Raw genomic sequence first — 13,666 nt, 5'->3', positions numbered from 1 at the left:
TGTAAAGGTTTGCACCACTGCCCTTCAATCTGACGTGTCGCTGCCCAACAGGTCTCCAATTGACGTTCCAGACCTGTCTTGTCTCCTTAGGTTCTGTTTGCCAAATACATACTTTGTCTTCCAACAGAATTTTTACCTGCAAACACACGGTATGGCTATGGGTGCATCCATCTCAGTTTCTGCTGCGAATCTTTATTGTCAAGCGCGGTGACTCTGGCCTTTCTTTCAACGTTCACAGGAAGCCCACACATACAGGCCAATACCTTCATTTTAACTCAGTGCATCTGCTTTCACACAAAATGTCTGTTCCTGGTATGCTGTTCCAGCGAGCAAAAACCGTTTGCACAAGACAGGAGATGCGCACGTGATATTGAGAGCATCTGTGAAGTGTGAATGTTTAAGGACCTGTGGCTATCCTCTGTCCTTTTTGTCCTCGGTACGGAAAAAACTGTCACTCACAGAAAGACAGCGTTCTACATGATTTCCAAAGAAGTGAGCTGCCATTCCATATGTCCCTGGCACAAGTGAGACCATCGCTTGTATCATACACAGTACGACATCAAAATTGCGCATGTGCCAACTCGCAAACTAAGAAACGTTTTAGTAAGCATAAAAGACAAATTGCCACAGAAGAATTTCCCCAGTGTAGTCTACATCATAACATGTGAGAACTGTGATTACAAGTATATCGGTGCGACAGGTGACTTCAAGAAACATGCAAAACAGTATGAACTTCCGACGGTATGCACTTGTTGGTTACGTCGCGTACTGAAATGCACTTAAATGCGTTGTATCTCTGTTACTGGTTTTATTGTGAACAAGGCTCCCATATGGGGAGCCAAAACATAATTAAATTTTCAGCTTCTTGGTCCGTGTATCTTTTCACACTTATTCAACATGTATTTTCCCAGCCAGACGGGCTGCCATCACATTTTGGATTTCAGTAAGAAAGCTTTGCCGACCTGTCTTGGAGGCCAATGTGAACATGTGAACCAAATATTACTGTACTGCATGCAGCAGAAAATTTACAATCTTGTGTGAAAAACAGATCGCTTCCAAAATTCTGTCATGCAGTGTCATCGAACGCAGCTGGCCCATCAACGCTATTGTCTGATTTCGTGATAGCGAGAGCATTCTCAGAAATACATAATTGGTAATTTGAATTCAATAAAGGAAATGTATATATGTCTGCGATCTTTAAAAGACAAAAAAATAATTTCACCTTTGCACTGCGTGTAGCTCATAGCTGTGTCAGCTGCACACGGCAGCAATGTGCTGCGTGGTGTGGTCTACCGCAGCCGCCACGAGGTGCCACAGCACTCGAATTTTGGGCGGGGCTTTGCCCTCTCGGCTTCTCCACCGTGTAGCTTCCAGTGCGCTTTCGAAGCTGAAGAGAGAGAAAGCCAGGTATTTGTGCGATAATGCCACTTACCGTATATACTCGATCTAGGCCGGCCCCGATTCTAAGCTGACCCCCGAATGTCCAAAGCCAGAAAAAAATTAATAAATTTATGTCAAATGTAAGCCAAAAAAAAATGTGGGGACAGCGTTCACGAAATGAAAACAGCATTTATTTAATATGAACATGCCGAGCTGACTCTATGTTATCATCGCTGCTAGCCAGACCACACAAACGCTTGGGAATGTGCGCAAGCTCGCTTCGGCGTGTCCATGCATGTGCAGAAAGTGCAGCTCTTCTCTGTTATTGCGAGCTTATTTTCCGAAGTCCCGCCCAGCTTGAACGTTTGACGGTGCCTCTGTGGCTAGCACAACTTTTCGTTTGAAAGCGGCACTATAGTGGCAGCGCCTGTTTGGTGCCATTACAGTAGCACCACGCTATGGGCCACGCTGTACGCCGGTACGACACGGGTCAAAATAACGATGTCGCTGGTGTGTACTTCAATTGGCTAACGGTGCGGCTAATAGCGGCTGTAATACTGACTTTTATAGGTGGCGCTAGCTATGCGCCATATATATAATCTTTAATTACAAACTGGCGTGTTTCTTAAAATTCTCGAACCTAAGCCGACCCTAGAGTTTGATATATGATTACAGTGAAACCTCGTTAAACCATAGTTGGCCGGAACTCAGAAAAAGTGCGTACTAAACGGTAGTACTGCTTAACCGAAATAGCACGAGATCGCCCACTTAACTGTCAAGAACAGAACTCAGTGAAAGTGTGATGAAAGGGCAAAAACATGCAGTATTTATTCACTTCACGCCACAAAAGCCTGTCATTTTCGTTTGATGCCGCCGCAGCCTAGCAGCGACAACAGCTCCCTCAAACTTACTGAAGCTGCGAGCTAGCTTTTCAGCCAGCCCCCTCTTATCGGCAAACACTCGCACGGCAGATTCCTCATTGGTGTTGCATATTCTCCGTGCACGGGTGTGATAGCGCTGCAGAAGTCGCGGGGCGTCTTTTTCATTGCGGGGGGTGCTTTCTCGTCACGATGATTGCATTCATGAGACTGGCGTAATGCGCAGCTTCTGACACTGTCGGGCCCGAATCGCCCGTGCTGTCTCTCTCCGTGTCGTCCTCATCACTGTCGTTAGGCGACACTTCGGCAACAGAGGCAATGATGACGAAAAGTCGACCCTCATAGCCAACATCTCGCGATCGCAGCAGCACTGCCGAGCAACTTCTTCGCATTCCAAATGCCACACACAGTATTCAACAGTAGATCCGTCACGTGCCATCGCCGACTTCTTCGTGCCACGTGCGATAGCACATGGATAGCATGAATGATGTCAAATTTTTCTTCTACGTTGAGCACCTGGTGTTTTTTATCCGAGCATTGGCATGGCGCGAGTCCTCCATTGCACGATACCAAAATGACGTTGATGTCGATGTGGCTTCACGCGCAATCGCACAGCACGCTTGGAGGCCGTTGTTCCGATCTCTGAAGCTTGTTGTTTCGGGCGGCCGATGGGGATGACGCACTGCCGTGATTGCGTGACGAAAAGGGGAAATGCTACATGTTAACCAATACGTATGCAATAAGCTGGTATGGTGTATGCGATACAAAACACATTATGTTCAATGGCCACTTAGTCGGGGATTTGACTTTACTACTTTTAAAACGCAACTACTGTTTAAGCGGGTACGGTTTAACGAGGTTTTACTTTATTTGAAAAAAAAAAAAAACTATCGGCCTAGATTCGAATAAATACAGTATATAGTTGAAGGATTTGTAAATTGTTTCCGGCATGAGATTCTCAAGACAGTGTCCTTCAATTGTGGTGCCATTCTCTGATAACTTAGAAATGTGTTTCAGGGCCCCTTTAAGAGGCCACACTCCAGGTCCCATAAGAAATTTTGTTTGTACACTAAGTTGTGCATAGGGAGTGTTTTACCAGAAGAATTTCTTAAATTGGTTCAATATTAGGGAACTTTCATCATCATCATCAGCAGCAGCAGCAGCAGCAGCAGCCTGGCTATGCCCACTGCAGGGCAAAGGCCTCTCCCATACACCTCCAAATACCCCGGTCATGTGCTAATTGTGGCCATGTTATCCCTGCAAACTTCTGAATCTCATCCGCCCACCTAACATTCTGCTACCCCCTGCTATGCTTCCCTTCTCTTGGAATCCAGTCCATAACCCTTAATGACCATCGGTTATCTTTCCTCCTCATTACATGCCCTGCCCATGCCCATTTCTTTTTCTTGATTTCAACTAAGATGTCATTAACTCGCGTTTGTTCCCTAACCCAATTTGCTCTTTTCTTATCCCTTAACGTTATACCTATCATTCTTCTTTCCATAGCTCGTTGCGTCGTCCTCAATTTAAGTAGAACCCTTTTCGTAAGCCTCCAGGTTTGTGCCCCGTACGTGCGTACTGGTAAGACACTTTTCTCTTGAGGGATAATGGCAGCCTGCTGTTCATAATCTGAGAATGCCTGCCAAACGCACCCCAGCCCATTTTTATTCTTCTGATTATTTCAGTCTCATGATCCGGATCCGCTGTCACTACTTGCCCTGAGTATATGTATTCCCTTACCACTTCCACTCCCTCGCTACCTGTAGTAAACTGCTGTTCTCTTCCGAGACTGTTAAACATTACTTTAGTTTTCTGCAGATGGTTGCAATAATTGCATTGTTTTATATAAGTACTTGTTCAATAGCAACTGATTCATTTTAAGCTTGGAAAACGAGTAGTAGATACGCCGTGTACATGTGAACAAGCGCAAAAGCCTTGCAGAGCTGCTCTTTCTACTTTTGTCACTTGCAGTGAAGCTAAAGAGCAGACGACGGCCAGCGTTGTAGAAGGCACGGGGTTATTTTTCTGTCGCTATCCGGCATGTGCTGTAGCACATGAGAGCTCTACTAAACCAGTCATCAAAATACAAAAGTCTTTATTTATACCGAGAATTAAGCATTTCAGGAGCACGATTTTTCGAGCGGGACTATTTTTGTCACGGAGGCAATCGGCTGTCGCTCTTCGGTCATCTGGGCAGGGCCTCCCCTTTTTCTAAGGTTGTACCCGACTATGGTGACATTACCAGATGCACCCTGGTGACGTCATGACGAGCGCTGGGGATATTGGAAAAGCCGGGACAGGAGCACAGGAGTGTTTTTTCATTTTGTGGCGTGCCCGTGGCTTGTAACATTGCAGTGTTTGACATCATTGATCGTGACGGCATTCTGAACTCAATGCACATGTTTCTTTAAAAATTATCGGGGGTGGTTTAGGAGCCCTTTAAAGGGCCCTTCACCAGGCCTGGCCATTTTGAGCTGACAAGGGCAGAGCATACAATGCGCACCAACAATCGTATTTGCAAAGAGTTACATCACTACGTGCCACGGAAAGGCCTGAAATTTCAATTCGAACGCCGTTTCCCTCTTCACTCGCAGCAAATCCGCCCAGAGAGGGACGGGGACTAGTCGGGCTCCTGCTCCTATGTAATCGTGTCCGCATCATGACGTAGCTCGTGGTGACACAAGACTTCGAGAATTAGTCAAGGCAGCATCTCTTATTTGAGTGATATGTTTCTTGAATTGACGAATTGAGGTTTAGAGAAATAAGAAAACACACAAACAGAATGTCTGCGTGTTTTTTTTTTCTTTCACTTCGCACCAAAGCAAGAGCGATGTACTTCCGTTTCGTCTACTTGTTCCCGCGGTTGTGCAGTCATGTGCCCAGGTATCGAAACTATGCCATTTTTTACGGTGTTCCAGCGCGTGATCATGCTCTGCGATCCTCTTGTTCTGCCTCAGTATTCGTGTAGCACTGAATTATGCCGCTAGTTATGTTTCCTTGTGCACAGTGCGCAAAATTGTGCGCTGCGCGAAACAACAGCTTGCGCGCAACTCCGCCAGCTGATAAACCAGTGATAGTGCGCATCGCCGAAGAAAAAAAAGTGAGGAGAAAAAAAGAGTGAAGGTGGCGCCCGTGACGTATGTGTCACGCGATCCTCGAGGTCCAGCATGGGAGAACGCAGGGAAGGAATTTTGCTTGCGAAGGCTAGACGGGGCGAGTGGAGAGGGAGTCTCGCTATGCATTGGAGCCCGCCTGCTGAAATTGTGGGTTCGCGGCACTGAAATATTTCTATCTCAACTATTAATAAGCCGATTTGAAAATTTTTTACGGCAGAACGCTCCCTAGAGTACACATAACAACTTCCAGCACATGACCAAAATTTGCTATGGGGCCTGGTGAGGGGCCCTTTAAGGGAGGACACCGGTCTTGGAACTGTCATTTTCTTGTGTGCCTTTCCCTTTTATCAATTTGTGTCATGGTATCTGCATACGGCAGCATCAGCTGTCCTTCCTCATGCTATGACACTATTGTGTATGCACCTGTGTATATGCAGGCAATTTGTAATAATTCCTGGAGGCAAGTGAAAAAAATTCACCGACAATTACAATACTCTCTAATGTGAAATTTGAGTGCAGCTGTATACGTTTTCATTTTGTGATATATTCGCTGGCATGGACAATCTGTCTCATGCGGCACGTTGCAAATGGAGCGAAATGTGGCGTGACTGCCTCGCTAATCGGGAGCTAACAAGAAGCGGTGCGTGGCTGACGCGTGGGCGCGATTTCACAGCAGCTACCGCAGACGGACCTCCATTCATGCAGCGCTTTGTTTCCATACAGACTACGCACGCTACGGTGGTGCCATCTCGAAGCCATCATCGCTGCAAAGCACGTCTTGCATGGCACTACCATAAAAACCCGCGTGTAATACGAACCCGCATATAGTACGAGGTGAAATTTTTGGGACGTGAAATGGAAAAATAAGTTTTATCCGCGTATAATACGAGTTAGGAAAACTCGAGGAAAACATTTAGGTATTTAAATTGCACTCCGCACTTCAATCACTATCTTCCTCAGCTGCGCTCTCTTCGGATAGTTCTTTGTCGGACATATCTTCCCAGGGGTACTCATCCTCTGGGCCATCGAGCGCGTTCGAGATGCCGCACTTTTTGAATGCGCGACACACAAGGTCCTCTGGTATGCTGGCCCATGTGTCCACAATCCACTTCCATAGCGCGGCTGGCAAATCCCACTTCAGCCACCCGGTTGGCTTCGCTGCAGGCTCACCTGAGCGCTTCCAATCTTCTTAACACCACTTGACCGTGTCCTTGAACGGCTTGTTCACGCAAACATCTAAAGGCTGCAGCTGAGATGTCATCCCACCCAGGATAATGACGAATTCAGTGCCGGATTCACGCAACAGCCTCTTCACTGAGTCGGCCAAATGGCAACAGAATGCATCCAGCACAAGGATTGATGGGAACGACAACAGTGCACCGGGCCGCCTACACCAGACGTACTTTATCCAGTCGAGCACAAAATTCTCGTTCATCCAGCCTTTCTCATGGCATCTCACGACCACATTTTTTGGCAGCTCCTTATCTTTAGGCACTGTCTTGCACTTGAAGACGACATAGGGCGGAAGCTTGCGTCCGTCTGCCACGCATGACAACATGACAGTAACTCGCATTTTCTCATTGCCAGTTGGCCGGACATAAACATGTTTAGAGCCCTTTTCGTGCTTGGCAATGGCATGTCCAGATAAACCGGCGTTTGGTCAGCATTGCCGATTTGCCCTAGCTGGAAGCTTTTGGACTTGCGTAGCGAAATAACGTAGCGCTGGAAAGCCACAAGCAGCTCTTCGAACGATTGGGGCAGCTTTTGCGAAATTGAAGTTCGGCGGCGTAAGGAAAAACAAGCACGGCACATATAGCGATAAATCCAGTGCTTGCTCACTTTGAAGGCCGAACTCGGTAGCCCTTTTTCTCTTGGAAGCTCCTTAGCTTTCTGCCTGCATAAGCTCTACGCTCACAGCTAGATGCGCGGCTCGCTGTTGGCATACAAACTCCCTCAGGGCGAGTTCAATTTCCAGGAATGTCCCACTCTTCGGGCCACGAAAGCTTCTTTGTGTTCCGCTGCACACGAAAAAGGCTTTCTTCTGTCGACGCCATCCGCGAATGCTTTCCTCGTTGATGCCAAACTGCCTCCCGGCTGGACTGTTGCCGATGTCCTGTGTGGCTAAAATAACCTTTCTCTTGAAAGCAGCTGAATACTGTTTTCTTGGTCCTTCAGCGTGGAATAAGAAAGATGCACTTCGCGAATCGTGGTTTGCATGTATGCTGCCAAGGTGCTCACTCAAAAATAAATAAACAACGCTGTAGTCACGCAGCAATAACGAAACCAAGCCGTAGTCACACAGCAATAACAAAGTCAAGCGATAGCCATGCATCAATAACGAAACCAAAACTTCTAGCCCGAATTTCTGATTAAAATTTTCGTTCGGATCCGCATATAGTACGAGGCGAAAATTTGGGATGCTAATAATAGGAACAAAACCTTGCATTACACGCGGGCTTTTATGGTATGCTTTTCTTCTAACACTTTCACCATACCGGCCTCATAGTTCCGCTGCACCTGCCTCCTCTGCTTTCCTCTTCGCGCTCTCTTCGCTATCGCAGTCTTTCATCTCCTGCTGCACTCTGTGTTTCCTTTCATCCTTCGCTGTGTTCTTTCGCTCGGTTACAAGGAACAATGCCGATGCTCGCCACAGGAAAGGCCCCTAGAAGCTGCGCTCTAAAAATTGCATTAAGCAGAGGTAGCATAAGCCTGTGGGCAGTTAGTAGACCTTAAGTAGATACTGGCTAGAGCCCTAAAAAATGTGTATGGCAAAGTTCTAAAACCCTCGCATACTTGCCAAAGTTTCTGTGAATCTCGTGAGAATAGGTGTGGTGCTACCAAGGAGGTTAAAGGAAAACCGCTTTTTCTTTAACCTCCTTGGGTGCTACCCAGCAGCCAGCAGAGAGTACTCTCAAAGCTTCGAATGGTTCTAATATAAAGTTGTGCACACTCTAGCTATCTGCTAAAGGTTTTTTTTAAATGCTTAGGTTCATTGCGTTCTTTGTAAAACGAAACTGGCTATTTATTCAGACATTTTTTTTTTTTTAAATTGACGCATGTGCGGTGACAGACATGAAAGTTCCAGATTTATATTTTGTGTGGAATATATTTTTGTGGAATCTGAACCTGGCAACGTTTAACGTTAGAACGATATCTAGTGAGGCGAGTCTAGCAGTATTATTGGAGGAATTAGAGGGTAGTAAATGGGATATAATAGGGCTCAGTGAGGTTAGGAGGACAAAAGAAGCATATACAGTGCTAAAAAGCGGGCATGTACTGTGTTACCGGGGCTTAGCGGAGAGGCGAGAACTAGGAGTCGGATTCCTGATTAATAAGGAAATAGCTGGTAACATACAGGAATTCTATAGCATTAACGAGAGGGTGGCAGGTCTTGTTGTGAAACTTAATAATAAGAGGTACAAATTGAAGGTGGTACAAGTCTATGCCCCTACATGCAGTCATGATGACCAGGAAGTCGAAAGCTTTTATGAAGACGTGGAATCGGCGATGGGTAAAGTCAAAACAAAATACACTATACTGATGGGCGACTTCAATGCCAGGGTAGGCAAGAAGCAGGCTGGAGACAAGTCAGTGGGGGAATATGGCATAGGCTCTAGGAATAGCAGAGGAGAATTATTAGTAGAGTTTGCAGAACAGAATAATATGCGGATAATGAACACCTTTTTCCGCAAGCGGGTTAGTCGAAAGTGGACGTGGAGGAGCCCGAATGGTGAGACTAGAAATGAAATCGACTTCATACTCTGCGCGAACCCTGGCATCATACAAGATGTAGACGTACTCGGCAAGGTACGCTGCAGTGACCATAGGATGGTAAGAACTCGAATTAGCCTAGACTTGAGGAGGGAACGGAAGAAACTGGTACACAAGAAGCCAATCAATGAATTAGCGGTAAGAGGGAAACTAGAGGAATTCCGGATCAAGCTACAGAACAGGTATTCGGCTTTAACTCAGGAAGAGGACCTTAGTGTTGAAGCAATGAACGACTATCTCATGGGAACCATTAAGGAGTGCGCAATAGAAGTCGGTGGTAACTCCGTTAGACAGGAAACCAGTAAGCCATCGCAGGAGACGAAAGATCTGATCAAGAAACGCCAATGTATGAAAGCCTCTAACCCTACAGCTAAAATAGAACTGGCAGAACTTTCTAAGTTAATCAACAAGCGTAAGACAGCGGACATCAGGAACTATAATATGAATAGAATTGAACAGGCTCTCAGGAACGGAGGAAGCCTAAAAACAGTGAAGAAGAAACTAGGAATAGGCAAGAATCAGATGTGTGCGTTAAGAGACAAAGCCGGCAATATCGTTACTAATATGGATGAGATAGTTCAAGTGGCTGAGGAGTTCTATAGAGATTTATACAGTACCAGTGGCACCCACGACGATAGTGGAAGAGAGAATAGCCTAGAGGAATTCGAAATCCCACAGGTAACGCCAGAAGAAGTAAAGAAAGCCTTAGGAGCTATGCAAAGGGGGAAGGCAGCCGGGGAGGATCAGGTAACAGCAGATTTGTTGAAGGATGGTGGTCAGATTGTTCTAGAGAAACTGGCCACCCTGTATACGCAATGCCTCATAACCTCGAGCGTACCGGAATCTTGGAAGAACGCTAACATAATCCTAATCCATAAGAAAGGGGACGCCAAAGACTTGAAAAATTATAGACCGATCAGCTTACTGTCCGTTGCCTACAAAGTATTTACTAAGGTAATCGCAAATAGAATCAGGAACACCTTAGACTTCTGTCAACCAAAGGACCAGGCAGGATTCCGTAAAGGCTACTCAACAATAGACCATATTCACACTATCAATCAAGTGATAGAGAAATGTGCAGAATATAACCAACCCTTATATATAGCTTTCATTGATTACGAGAAAGCGTTTGATTCAGTCGAAACCTCAGCAGTCATGGAGGCATTACGGAATCAGGGTGTAGATGAGCCATATGTAAAGATACTGGAAGATATCTATAGCGGCTCCACAGCCACCGTAGTCCTCCACAAAGAAAGCAACAAAATCCCTATAAAGAAAGGCGTCAGACAGGGAGATACGATATCTCCAATGCTATTCACAACATGTTTACAGGAGGTATTCAGAGGCCTGGAGTGGGAAGAATTGGGGATAAAAGTTGATGGAGAATACCTTAGCAACTTGCGATTCGCTGATGATATTGCCTTGCTTAGTAACTCAGGAGACCAATTGCAATGCATGCTCACTGACCTGGAGAGGCAAAGCAGAAGGGTGGGTCTGAAAATTAATCTGCAGAAAACTAAAGTAATGTTTAACAGGCTCGGAAGAGAACAGCAGTTTACGATAGGTAGCGAAGCACTGGAAGGAGTAAGGGACTACATCTACTTAGGGCAGGTAGTGACCACGGATCCGGATCATGAGACTGAAATAACCAGAAGAATAAGAATGGGCTGGGGTGCGTTTGGGAGGCATTCTCAAATCATGAACAGCAGGTTGCCACTATCCCTCAAAAGGAAAGTGTATAACAGCTGTGTGTTACCAGTACTCACATATGGGGCAGAAACCTGGAGACTTACGAAAAGGGTTCTGCTGAAATTGAGGACGACGCAACGAGCTATGGAAAGAAGAATGATGGGTGTGACGTTAAGGGATAAGAAAAGAGCAGATTGGGTGAGGCAACAAACGCGGGTAAACGACATCTTAGTTGAAATCAAGAAAAAGAAATGGGCATGGGCCGGACATGTAATGAGGAGGGAAGATAACCGATGGTCACTAAGGGTTACGGACTGGATTCCAAGGGAAGGGATGCGTAGCAGGGGGCGGCAGAAAGTTAGGTGGGCGGATGACATTAAGACGTTTGCAGGGACAACATGGCCACAATTAGTACATGACCGGGGTAGTTGGAGAAGTATGGGAGAGGCCTTTGCCCTGCAGTGGGCGTAACTAAGCTGATGATGATGATGATGATGATGATGATGATGATGATGATCTTCATTGTGTTTGCAAAGAATGCTTTCACAAGTATTGTTGTGCAAGGCACATGGTGGAATGATATGATGCAGCAGTGGACCTTGCAGAAAGTGATGAAATTGCTCAAGTTGTATTCGAAACAATTTCATGTCTGAGGTTTTTTAGCGCATAGAAAGGGACGAGAGACAGTGGCAAGACACGGACACAGCGCGGTGTCCGCGTCTTGCCGCTGTCTCTCGTCCCTTTTCATGCGCCAAAAAAGCTCAGTTATGAAATACCAACACGCCCCAACCTACGCTCTTTCAAATTTCATGTGTGTGCTGTAGGCAAAGTTCTATAATATAGTGCCTTCATCATGTAGTGATAGTCAATTACAACAGCAGTTGTCATTGATTTCCTAGCTGAGAGCACTTCCCTTGGTACAAAATGAGCACTAAAGGTTGGTAAACATTGAATTAACCTATAGTGTTAGATTAGTTTAACAATGCCACAACGTTTGTTTTATTCCTGGAAATTACTTAATTGCCAAGTAGCCAAGTACATTAAGGCTGTAGAGGCTGCGCAGTTCTTCAGTTCAAATATTTGTGATGACCATGATCTCCAAATTAGCTATATGCTAGGGATCTCAGAGGTCATGCTCTGCAGGGAACTTCTGCCTGCTTTGAGTTAAGTGTCTGTACAGAGGGGTGCCACAAGTTTCAAAACAGAAAACATAAGCAATATGGTGTCGAGAGGCAGCACTAGCGTGTTTTTCTGTAGGAAAATTTAATCAATTTGGCCAATCTGCATTTTTCATGTTAAACGCAAAGTTGTTAACTTTATTGTATGTGATTCTCTACATTTCACTGAACAGTATGTTATTGTTATTGGCACTTGTACCGTATATTCACAGTAATGACACTATTCCCATCCTACATATACTTTACTTTCTCATTCATGAAAGCTGTTCTTGGACACCTTTGAATGCTAAAGTGTTGCTTTAGCTTCACTTAATATTTCTCCATAGTGTGCCTAAAGGAAGGTGCCCTTTAGTGCAACACAATTGGAAGCAACTCTATGTTGCTAGTTGTTGCTCCTTGTTGACTGAACCCATATTCTCCATTTAATGTGGAAGATGTGGGTTCGATCCCAACCTGCAGCAAGTTATATTGCTGTCCACTTTTGTTCCCTTTTACCTAATTACATACCTGCCAATTCGCCCAAACTTTCGTAATGTTTACGAATTTGGGCTCATTTTACAACCTCACGAATGTTACATGAAGTTTTACATTAAACGTTGGTCTCCTAGCTTTCCATTGGAAGTTTCTCGATGGTGGAAGGATGCCAGAGGGACGCTTGCATCGAACAAGTTTCTGAAGCAGGCGAAATCTGCAACAGCAGATTTTTTGGTAAAGTCACTGTGATCTGTAAACAATGTATTGCTTCTAAGTTAGTTGTTGCTGGTGTGTTGCACTTAAAGGTAAAATATTGTTAATGAATTGTGTATGTATCCCTCAAATGGCATGTGCTCAGAGAAAACTTATAGAACGCCCCACCACTTACCCACCCTTTTTCTGGTGTCGTGTCCAAGGATTTTGCAAATTCTAAAGTTCAGAAGTTTGCAGGTATGTAATTATTTCTACATTTCAATTAATCATAACAATTAACTTCCCTTGTGCTTTTTCTGGCTTCATTGCCTGCCACTTCGTATGCTTATATCCATGTGGTGTTGTGTTCCACCACCGTGTAGTTGGTGCTGTTGTTGTGCCATGTCATCCCTACTGGAATTACCACATAGTATTTTTCCTCTAGATTCAATTCCTGACCATAGTGGCTGCATTCTGACAGGGTCAGAATCTAAAAACAATCGCGTATCCATCTTTGGGTGGCCATTAAGGTCAAAATTAATCTGGAGTCCTCCGGCTGTAAGAGGTCTCTCAGAGCCCCTCTGTTGCTGTCAGGTGTCAAACCCCATCATTGAATTGTATCTTGTGGTTTTGGACAGGGTGGATGGAAGAACCCACTTGCTTTGCTCGAGTCGTGGGCGTCGATGCACGTCGCGCTGAAGCAGGCCCAGTCGTCGCCGGGACTGCCTCTGCGGCCGTGGAGCGAATGCAGGGAGGCACTTCCATCACTGCTCAGTGTCCAGGACAGCAGGACACGAGAGTTCGGTAATGCAGCCAAACACATTTCACACTACGGTTGTCACTGTTGTTTTCTGTATCTGAAAGAGTTATGTTAAGCATAAAATAATTTGTGAATTTGCAGGACTAGCCCTTAGTGGTCTTACATATCCACTCATTTTTGCACGCTGTCTGTTAGCAATGTGCTTGGACTTTGAGCATAGCCATCGAC

The 13,666-nt window shown here is 45.4% G+C and overlaps 1 protein-coding gene across 9 annotated transcripts in view; it reads left to right on the top strand.

Annotated features, from left to right (window-relative positions):
* Positions 1 to 13,666, top strand: part of LOC142568303 (uncharacterized) — a 101,777-nt gene that overhangs the window by 61,617 nt on the left and 26,494 nt on the right. For all 9 annotated transcript variants that reach the window (XM_075678296.1, XM_075678294.1, XM_075678297.1 and 6 more), the window contains one exon: positions 13,317 to 13,482. In XM_075678296.1, the coding sequence (XP_075534411.1) occupies positions 13,317 to 13,482 (166 nt within the window). The remainder of the gene's footprint in view (positions 1 to 13,316; positions 13,483 to 13,666) is intronic.

Source organism: Dermacentor variabilis, unplaced genomic scaffold (genome assembly GCF_050947875.1).
Source record: "Dermacentor variabilis isolate Ectoservices unplaced genomic scaffold, ASM5094787v1 scaffold_18, whole genome shotgun sequence".
Taxonomy (NCBI): domain Eukaryota; kingdom Metazoa; phylum Arthropoda; class Arachnida; order Ixodida; family Ixodidae; genus Dermacentor; species Dermacentor variabilis.
Note: the sequence above shows the minus strand (reverse complement) of the source record. Positions and strands in the feature narration are given on the sequence as shown.